We start from the raw sequence: 11,294 nt of genomic DNA, 5'->3' as shown, positions 1-11,294 counted from the left end.
AAACTAATAATGACTATAAGACATTAAAAATAATACAACCACCTACTTGCGGTCTCTGAGACCACGAGACAGGTCTAGCCTAGTGTGGCGGTCATAAGTAAAAAATCTTGTAGACTTTTTGGCAAATAAACATATTTTACTTTGTTTTTAAATAGGTAGGTAGGTTCAATAACGTCATATATAAATATAAACACATCATCAAACTTAACAATAATGTAGGTTGCACCGACTTAAAGTGGATTAATACTATTTATTTTGTCCCAGAAACAACCAACAGCTGATATATGATCGTACCCGCATTTGGGTCCAGTTGAACATATTCGTCCATGAAATCTTCCCATTTCTCCTCCAGTCCATCGAAGGGATTTAGGCATTTCATCAAGTCTGGAACAGCAAGAATTACAAAAACCAAACCAAACATATGCAACTTTTTGCCAGTGATTATGCTACTTATGCTCTAGTACTTAATGGATTTATCAATAAAATAAATCAATAATAATAAATAAACGATCTCATAGCGAAGAGTCTCGACCAACACCTAGAGAGACTCGATGGGTGGTTGGATCAAGGGTCAGATGGGTCAGATGCAGAAGGCGGTAATTTTGGACACGGCGCGTATAATATAGTACGTCGGTTCCTCACTCTGCGGCTCTGACCACCGGCAGCTTAGGCCCTGCCCTGCTGCTGACCTAGGTTAGGTTTCTTATAATATATATCTTATATATTTTTTTTATATTGTTTTGTAAGTGTTTTTATATTTTAATTTTATAGGCATATTGTAAAAATCCTAACCTAAGGGAAAAATAAATAAAATAAAAAATAAATAAAATATTAGGGGACATCTTACACAGATCAGCCAATTACGCTACGGCTTACGTAGGCGAACAACGCGCGAACGCGGCGCGGCCGCCGCGCCGCTTCGCGTCTGAAAGTCTGAATCGCTCACGTACGATTAGGACCTATACGTATCAACGGTATGTTTCATCCTCGCCGCGCCACGCAGCGCCGCGCCGCCGCCGCGCCGCGCTGCGTTCGCGCGTTGTTCGCCTACGTAAGCCGTAGCGTTAGCCTCAAACTAAGCAAAGCTTGTACTATGGGTGATAGGTGACGATATTCATAATTATGTATTACATACTTATATACATAGAAAACACACGTGACTCAGACACACGTGTTCATCACACAAATAAATGCCTTTACGGGAATCGCCGGGCCTCTACAGTTGTTTTTATTATTGACAGCGAATACATGGATTTGAAGGCACCTAAGCTGATTCTTTAAATACAGTATCTAATGCAATTACTGAACAAAACTTAATTACCTCTGAATTCGTCTATACCGCGTTCAAAATCAAACGAAAGATTTTTCACTTGTATATTAATATCTCGGAAACCAATTTTCCTCATCAAACTTCTAATTTCGGTTTGTGGATCCTAGAAAAAACAATTGTGAAACTTATATTATGTACTTTCCAAAAATAATTTGTAGTAGGTATGGAGGAGGTAAAAATATTATACTTGTATCTACCTAGATACAAGTATAATATTTTTTTTGGCGAGTTAAGATTATTGAATGTGTCATTTGGACTCAAAAGTCAGACGAAGTGTTAGCACATGAATTTAAGTATTTAGAAATGTATCACTTAAGTATGAAAATATATGAAAAAAAATTTATTTCTAAATTTTTTCAATTAAGTTCAATCAAAAGATACTCGAAACAAACTGTCATAGGGACCATCATTCACGCGACAGTTAACTGACTAGTGTTGAGTCGCTCACTCGTGAGGCACCTCATTTGTACCACTCATTTTGTTAATTTGTCGCAGTACTTCGTACCGCAAAAATGTCTTACTTCACTCCTCTATTCATTTTACTTGATTCTAAAATTATCTTTCTCCTAAAAGTTCTATTCTTAACCTCCAGAATTGCACTCCAATTAAATGTTACTATTTATTTATTTATAAAGGAAGTGATGAATACATAAATATGTATATACATTAAATATTTTTGTCGCCGTTGGAATTAATGGAATAGTCGACGCTGAAAATATGCTAGTACCTCACCTCATTTGAAGTAAGACATTGTAACACCTCATTTTATAAAATGAGGTACTCATACAAACTCATTTTAAATTGATGTCCTACCCATCACTATAACTGACTGTTAGTAAAATTTATTGAAAAGAGGTAAAGCCACTAACAATTAGGTAGCGTGAGCGTGATTTGGGAACTGTATGTTGCTGGTACTTGCCTGAGAATCATGATATGGAGATATGAACTTGGTCTTGACATCTTTAAGATAGGAATGCCATTTTGTAGTGCGCGAAAGTGTGCGATAATTTTCATAACAGTTGCAATTGCCGAGGAATATTAACAGGCAATTGCCGTCTTTTGCGAGCATGTCGTATATATTTGAGAAGGCTTTTCTGTAAAAAAAGCAACTTCATTTAATTGCATATGAAAACATATAATAAAATTATGTTTAAGTTTTTAGTAACTTAATTAAGACTTAAAGAGTAGTTTCTTAAAATTATTATGGTTAGTATTTTAAAAGACATTAATGGCATTTCTAAGATAGTTTTAACATTTTTTTGCAATTCATAATTATAATTACATATTACGTAACTAAAAATAACTTAATAGTACCTAGGTAAAACTAGAAACAAAAAACTAAAATTTAAAGAAGGTACTTACCTAAGATACTTAAGTGCCTTTGGAACTTAAATAGATAAAATAATTTATTTTATACAAACTTACTCTTGCCGTTGTACCCAATGAAACACGTAGTTTGAGACCACGTGGTTAAAGCATCCTTTCAGATCATCGGGTATCTGCTCTTCTATATCAAGCGTAATAAATTTAACTTTTTCACTCTCGTAGTTTTTTTTCGCAAAGTTTACACATGCCTGACTTTTGTCACTTCCGACTATGGTCATAAAACTCTCCGGAATATGTTTTTTCCATATACCCATAGTGGCGCTTCCATCGCCGCAACCGACGTCCATGATTCTAGCGTCTTTCTGTTTCCATTCGAATGGATGTTCTTTTAATACGACTTCTAGATCTCTGCTTTGCGTATTGTTGACGTGTTGATATGCTTTTGGATCCTGCATTGTTGCTTTGTTATAGGAGGTGTGTACTAATTATACTGATTTACTTAATTAAATCGCCGCGGCAGCTCAAAACGGACTGATGTTCGTCCAGTATTTACCAAATATTCATAGTTTTATAGCAGTGTTAAATGTCAATGAACCTGTAATATTCGAACTTGAAACACTTATCTAAGGAATTCAATGACATCCCATCACGTCAGCTATCTAGATTTCTACCGCCACCCACATCAGGTAAATTCATTTTGCCTGAATCTAATCCATATTCAATTTGATAATCAATGTGCTGCACTAGCACTTTATATGTATACTTTAGCTTCAAGCTGCGTGTGAGCCCATAAAAGTGCACGGTTTAATTTTCATACTGAGCATTGTTATTGCTTTAGTTTTCCCACCATGTAAGTACCTCATTTCTAATAGCTAAGTGCCCGAAGGTATGAACGAAGATCAATAATATTTCAGTGTAATACCATAACATTAAATTTTTATTTGATAACTAGCGCCTTGAATGTTAATAATATAAGATACTTAATGATATATTTATTGATAAAATTTTGCAAATTTTACACGTCAATTCACATTATTGTTTTAAAATTTAATCAAATGTTAAATTGATAAGAGGAATAATTGACATTGATAATAGCTAAGATGATTATTACTTAGCTAAATAACTAAATTGTCGTTGAGCTAGGTTCTACAGATATAAGTGACGTCAACTTGAATAATTTATTTATCATTTTATCGGCCGTAATAATGTTCTAAGATTATTTCCTCGTTGTAATTTTTTTTGCAATGAAATATTATTATCATTATCAAACGAATAATCGTACCATCAAATAAAGCCAAGACTCTTAGCCAAAACTTATTTAATTTCGTTTAGATATATCCCACACCTAAGGTTAAATACCTTTTAACTCTTAACTACCTACGTCCTATTATTATCACACAACTACCTACCCAAGGTCTCAGAGACCACTACATGTTATGGGACCTGAAATCTTTATTTTGATGTAATTAAAAGATATTTTAAAATAATAAGTACCATATTGTATACAGTTTGAGGGATATAATAACGAATAATAATACAAAAATGTTCAACAGTATAACTTAAGATATTAAGAAACTTGTAAAAAATGAGATATCCTACGGACATAAGATCTCAACATTTAGGAATGTTATATAAAGCTTTTCATTGTAAAATATTAAAATCGAATAATCAACACAGCTATTAAACTATCCTTTTTGTATAGAAATCTGTTATTATTATAAAACCTACGTCGATGCGTTCATCATTCAACTAATCATTTTTATCAGACGACACTTTTTCTAACCACGTTACGATTGTTTACTAAAATTTAGCTACATTAATAATTAATAATTTGAGATATACGTCCCACTGCTGGGCACAGGCCTCCTCTCATGTGCGAGAGGGCTTGGGCTATAGTCCCCACTCTAGCCCAATGCGGATTGGGGACTTCACATACACCTTTGAATTTCTTCCCAGATGTATGCAGGTTTCCTCATGATGTCTTCCTTCACCAAACAGCTAGTGGTAAATATCAAATGATATTTCGTACATAAGTTCCGAAAACTTATTGATACGAGCCAGAATTTGAACCCGCGACCTCCGGATTGAAAGTCGGACGTCATATCCACTCGGCCACCAACAACCTTGGCAACATTATTAACTAGAAAATACAAGAAACATGTCAAACTAATAGACTATATATATGACATTAAAAATAACACATCCACCTACCTGCGGTCTCTGAGACCACGAGACAGGTCTAGCCTATTGTGGCGGTCATAAATTAAAAAAACTTGTAGACTTTTTGGCAAATAAACCTTTTTTATTTTGTTTTTAAATCGGTAGGTTCAATAACGTCATATATTAATATAAACACATTATTAAACTTAACAAACTTAACTTACCTTAACTTAACCTTAACTTGTGGTTCAGTGAAGGGGACGAACTGAAAATCAGCGCTGCGCAGGCAATTTGTAATGAAATGACTGATGACGCAGCGTATGCTGAGCCCGTTCCTTTTGCCGCACAATTATTCTTATTTTTTCAATCCCTTTATGTTTTAGTAGTAGTAGTAGTAAACTCTTTATTGTACAAAAAGACATATTAAAAATAACATACAATTAGTAAGAAGTACAAAGGCGAACTTATCCCTTTGAGGGATCTCTTCCAGTTAACCTTTGAGTAGATGAGAGGAGAAAGTGAAAAGAGGGTGACAAATGCAGCAAAATGTACAACAAGGTACCAGAAAGATAAAGGATATAAATACATACAAAATGTATAGGATAAACATACATATATTACACAAAAAGGAATGGGGAAAATACACTAAACATTGGAAAGAATTAGAAAGATATAAAGCAACTATAGAATAGAAATATAGACAAATTAATCAGTCAGATCAGATAGCCATAGCTTCTTTAACCTCTCCTTGAACGACGCAACCGATTGTGCCTGCCTGAGCGAAACAGGCAGCTCATTCCACAGCTTCACTGGACGCACTGCGAAGGACTTGTTGTATCCTCGAGATTTGTGAGAAGGGATGGCAAGTGATAAATTCGCGCTCGAACGCAGACGGTGGCCACTGCCTTCAGCCAGAAATTGAAATTTTTGAGAGAGGTAAAAAGGAGAAGAAGGTGTAAAAAGAACATTAAAGAGAAGAGAAAGAGTGTGAAGATCTCTACGGCGGCGGATTGGAAGCCAATTGAGTTTTTGACGATAGTAAGACACATGATCGTACTTCCGTAGGCCGAAAATGAATGTTTTGTAATCTGTATGCTTTTTGTGTTGCAATAAATGGTTTCTTATTCTTATTCTTAATAATGTAGGTTGCACCTACTAAAAGTGGTTTAATACTATTCATTTTGTACCAGAAACAACCAACAGCTGATATATGATCGTACCCGCATTTGGGTCCAGTTGAACATATTCGTCCATGAAATCTTCCCATTTCTCTTCCAGACCATCGAAGGGATTCAGGCATTTCATTAAGTCTGCAACAGCAAGAATTTATTGACTAAAACATTTACCAAAAATATGCAACTATTCGCCAGTAATTATGCTCTAATACTTAATAGATTTATCAATAAAATAAATAAATAATAATAAATAAACGGTCTCATAGAGAAGAGTCTCGCTCGACCAACACCTAGAGACTCGCTGGGTGGTTGGATCAAGGGTCAGATGCAGAAGGCGGTAATTTTGGACACGGCGTGTATGGCACGTCGATTCCTCACTCTGCGGCTCTGACCACCGGCAGCTTAGGCCCTGCCCCGCTGCTGGCGGCACAATAGGTTACCTTTTATATAATGTATAATGTGTTTACATATTTTTTGTATTGTTTTGTAAGTGTTTATATATTTTAATTTTATAGGCATATTGTAAAAATCCTAACCTAAGAAGAAAAATTAATAAAAGAAAAAATAAATAAAATATTAGGGGACATCTTACACAGATCAACCTAGCCTCAAACTAAGCAAAGCTTGTACTATGGGTGCTAAGTGACGATATATACATACTTATGTATATAGATAAATACATACTTATATACATAGAAAACACACGTGACTCAGACACAAATATTTATGTTCATCACACAAATAAATGCCTTTACGGGAATCCCCGGGCCTCTACATTTGTTTTTGTTATTGACAGCGAATACATGGATTTCAAGGCACCTAAGCTGATTCTTTAAGAGCCCATCAACGTGCACACTAGCGCCACTGCTAAATAATCGTGATTATTTCAATTTAACGAAAGATATTTAAAAAACGGGTGCCGCTACGTACTGTATCTTGTATTAAAGTACCTCTTGAATACATCAATTATTTTAAATATTTTTCGTTAAATTTAAATAATCACGATTATTTAGCAGTGGCGCTAGTGTGCACGTTGATGGGCTCTTAAATACAGTATCTATTTAATGCAATGACTGAACAAAACTTACCTCTGAATTCGTCTATACCGCGTTCAAAATCAAACGAAAGATTTTGCACTTGTATATTAATATCTCGGAAACCAATTTTCCTCATCAAACTTCTAATTTCGATTTGTGGATCCTAGAAATAACAATTGTGAAACTTATATTATGTACTTTCCCAAAATAATTTAGTAGGTAATATAATTATGTAGTAGGTATGGAGTAGGTAAAAATATTATAGGTAGGTACTTGTATTGTACTTGTACCTTGTACCTAGATACAAGTATAATATTTTTTTGGCGAGTTGAGGTTGTTTAATGTGTCAATTGGACTCAAAAGTCAGAAGAAGTATGAAAATATATGGAAAGAATATATTTATTTCTCATTTTTTTTAGGGTTCCGTAGCCAAATGGCAAAAAACGGAACCCTTATAGATTCGTCATGTCTGTCTGTCTGTCTGTCCGTCTGTCCGTCTGTCTGTCCGTCCGTATGTCACAGCCACTTTTCTCCGAAACTATAAGAACTATACTGTTGAAACTTGGTAAGTAGATGTATTCTGTGAACCGCATTAAGATTTTCACACAAAAATAGAAAAAAAAAACAATAAATTTTTGGGGTTCGAACTGAAACTCAAAAAATTTTTTTCATCAAACCCATACGTGTGGGGTATCTATGGATAGGTCTTCAAAAATGATATTGAGGTTTCTAATATAATTTTTTTCTAAACTGAATAGTTTGCGCGAGAGACACTTCCAAAGTGGTAAAATGTGTGTCCCCCCCACCTGTAACTTCTAAAATAAGAGAATGATAAAACTAAAAAAAATATATGATTTACATTACCATGTAAACTTCCACCGAAAATTGGTTTGAACGAGATCTAGTAAGTAGTTTTTTTTTATACGTCATAAATCGCCTAAATACGGAACCCTTCATGGGCGAGTCCGACTCGCACTTGGCCGCTTTTTTCAATTAAGTTCAATCAAAAGATACTTAAGTCGAAACAAACTGTCATAGGGACAATCATTCACGCGACTGACTGCCCGTTAGTAAAATTTATTTAAAAGAGGTATAGCCACTAACGATTAGGTATACTGTATGTTGCTGTTAGAAGTAGGTACTTGCCTGAGAATCATGATATGGAGACAATAGCTTGGTCTTGACATCTTTAAGATAGGAATTCCATTTTGTAGTGCGCGAAAGTGTGCGATAATTTTCGTAACAGTTGCAATTGCCGAGGAATATTAGCAGGCATTTGCCTTCTTTTGCCAGCATGTCGTATATATTTGAGAAGCCTTTTCTGTAAAAAAAGAAACTTCATTTAATTACATATGAAACCACATAATAAATTATGTTTAAGTTTTTAGTTAATTAAGACTTAAAGAGTAGTTTCTTAAAATTATTATGGTTGGAATTTTAATAGTATTTTATGCAACTGTTGTTTAAGAGGGGTCAAAAAAGGCGAGTGGCGTGAGTAACAATTTGAGGCGAAGCCGAAAATTGTTAATAAAGACACCACGAGTATTTTTTGACTCAGTTAAACAACGTTGCATACAATACTTTTTCTACGACCAAACACTTTGAAATAAAATTGTAAATTTAACAAATATTTTTCATGTCATCTAGTGGACTTCTACCTACGGTATCTACCTGTTTTTAGTGATGCTTGTGCTATAACTGATATTTCTTCAGGCGTAGACACTAAGTTTTTGTCTCCATCCATTTTAACTTGAAAGACACACTGTTTTTTAACACAAAAGTTAAGTTTTCACTCGACAGGCACAATAGTATTCATATTCAAGATTCACAATATTCAAGAAGTAGCAAAGAATGGAGGGTACGAGCGGGAAAAGAATGAATGAAATTAAAAGAAAACATGTCTATGGTTCACTTATTTGTCAGATTTGACATTCACACCCATAAGCGAGAGCGAGAAAGTTATATTTCTTTCTCGCTCTCACTTATGGGTGCGACGAACCAAGGTCGCGTTGCGGTGCGACAGTGTGTTATGACTATAAGGTTGGCAACAATGTATTTTTTAAGTGGCCATTACACAAAGTATCGTAAAAGAGCCAAAAATATACTGCGTGTATGCACAAATGCTTTTTTAGGGAATAGACTAAAGACTTGTCTTGACAACTTTAAGATAGGGTTTTAGAGATGTGTGCACGACCCTTTAAATGACAAATAAAAGTACGGGAGTAGAAAAAAGACATTAATGGCATTTCTAAGATAGTTTTTACATTTTTTTTACAATTAATAATTATAATTACATATCACGTAACTAAAACTAACTTAATAGTACCTAAAACTAAAAATAAAAAACTAAAATTTAAAGAAGGTAAACTTAAGTGCCTTTGGAACAAATAGATAAAATAATTTATTTTATACAAACTTACTCTTGCCGTTGTACCCAATGAAACACGTAGTTTGAGACCACGTGGTCAAAGCATCCTTTCAGATCATCGGGTATCTGCCCTTCTATATCAAGCGTAATAAATTTGACTTTTTCACCCTCGTAGTTCTTCTTTGCAAAGTTTACACATGCCTGACTTTTGTCACTTCCCACTATGATCATAAAACTCTCCGAAATATGCTTTTTCCATATACCCATAGTGGCGCTTCCATCGCCGCAACCGACGTCCATGATTCTAGCGTCTTTCTGTTTCCATTCGAATGAATTTTCTTTTAATATGACTTCAAGATCTCTGCTTTGCATATTGTTGACGTGTTGATATGCTTTTGGATCCTGCATGGTTGCGTTTTTATAGGAGGTGTGTACTAATTAAACTGATTTACTTAATTAAGCCCCACTTGCACCAACCCACTAACCTGGAGTTAACCAGTTAAACCGTTAAGCCAGTGTCAAATTGTACTAGTAACCTTGGTAACTCGAGGTTTAACCGGTTAACCCCGGGTTAGTGAATGGTGCAAGTGGCCCTAAATCGCCGCGGCAGCCCAAAACACACTGATGTTTCTCTTGTATTTATAAAGTATTAATAGTTCTTTAGCAGTGTAAAATGTGAATCATCCTATAAATATTCGAACTTGAAACACTTATCTAAGAAATTCAATGACAATTACATCTACAGCTAATTACATCTAGATTTCTAGCGCCACGCCACTCACATCCGGTAAAGTCATTTTGCGTAAATCTAATCCATATTCAATTTTATAATCTATGTGCTGCACTAGCAATTTACACGTACCGTAAATGGGGTGAGTAGGGTTCGCGGGGAGAGTTGGGTTATGAATGGGGAGAGAAGGGATGAAAGGGGGGTGAGATGAGATTTTAAGGCTACTGTTACAAAAATAATGTATTCCAATTTAAAATGGAGCTACAGTAATACTCATAATAAAAAAAATCGATTCAACAATCTTCCAAAATCACCTTTGTATGAAATTCCATCTCACCCCAATTACGAGGGACTACGGGGTGAGGTGGGATTTTCTGTTTATCGTCAAAGTTATGAAATAGAACTACCCAAAATAAAATAAAAATAAAATACAAATGTCAGGAACATTATATATACACCACAATATTATACACACCATTCAGTTTGCATATGTAAAAATAAAATGTTATGGAGCTTTGAATGTCAGTTTTGCCCCTACTCACCCCATTTTACGGTACGCTTTAGCTTCAAACTGGGTGTGAGCTCATAAAAGTTCACGGTTTAATTTTACGCTCCGTAGCGAACAAACTGCAACTGTCACTGTCGCACTAATATGGAAGAATGAAAGAGAGAGATGACTACGATACCCTACGGAGCGTTGACGATTGTTACGTTGGCTACACGGCCCTAATAGCTAAGTGCCCGAAGGTCAACAACAAAGACCAATAAGACAAAGATCAATAAGATTTCAGCCATTTTTATTTGATAACTAATCCCCTGAAAATAAAATGTCTACAACTTTTTGACATTGCCGGAGTGCTTTGTACGATTACACGTTCAATCGCAAAACAAATTATAAGATCTACTAAATCTAGATGCTGATAGCTAGTATCAGCATCTAGATTTATTTATTATTTCAAATACAACAACTTGCACCGTACAGCTAATGGCAAAGCGGCACACATTACAACAGGGGGCGCTCGATTTCGTGTATTTCGTTAAGTAATATCTCCACGACTAGGCATGTAAATTCTACTAATAGAATTGAAAACGAGTGGTCAATACCACTAGATTCCCGATTTCTATCGCTCGTATTTCAAAAATCTGCGTTTCACCGTTTTCCACCGAT

At 35.1% G+C, this 11,294-nt stretch overlaps 2 protein-coding genes across 2 annotated transcripts; both read right to left on the bottom strand.

The window, feature by feature from the left end:
• Positions 1 to 250: 250 nt before the first annotated feature.
• LOC134649700 (juvenile hormone acid O-methyltransferase-like) lies at positions 251 to 3,121 on the bottom strand. The gene is made up of 4 exons (XM_063504528.1): positions 2,756 to 3,121; positions 2,211 to 2,424; positions 1,322 to 1,433; positions 251 to 384 (listed from the first exon to the last, which is right to left on the bottom strand). The coding sequence occupies exons 1-4, from the start codon at positions 3,109 to 3,111 to the stop codon at positions 251 to 253; spliced, it is 816 nt and encodes a 271-aa protein (XP_063360598.1). The 5' UTR covers positions 3,112 to 3,121.
• Positions 3,122 to 5,988: 2,867 nt separating this feature from the next.
• On the bottom strand, positions 5,989 to 9,831 carry LOC134649699 (juvenile hormone acid O-methyltransferase-like). Its single transcript, XM_063504527.1, has 4 exons — positions 9,449 to 9,831; positions 8,169 to 8,349; positions 7,080 to 7,191; positions 5,989 to 6,126 (listed from the first exon to the last, which is right to left on the bottom strand). The coding sequence occupies exons 1-4, from the start codon at positions 9,802 to 9,804 to the stop codon at positions 5,993 to 5,995; spliced, it is 783 nt and encodes a 260-aa protein (XP_063360597.1). The 5' UTR covers positions 9,805 to 9,831; the 3' UTR covers positions 5,989 to 5,992.
• Positions 9,832 to 11,294: the final 1,463 nt, after the last annotated feature.

Source organism: Cydia amplana, chromosome 7 (genome assembly GCF_948474715.1).
Source record: "Cydia amplana chromosome 7, ilCydAmpl1.1, whole genome shotgun sequence".
Classification (NCBI taxonomy): domain Eukaryota; kingdom Metazoa; phylum Arthropoda; class Insecta; order Lepidoptera; family Tortricidae; genus Cydia; species Cydia amplana.
Note: the sequence above shows the minus strand (reverse complement) of the source record. Positions and strands in the feature narration are given on the sequence as shown.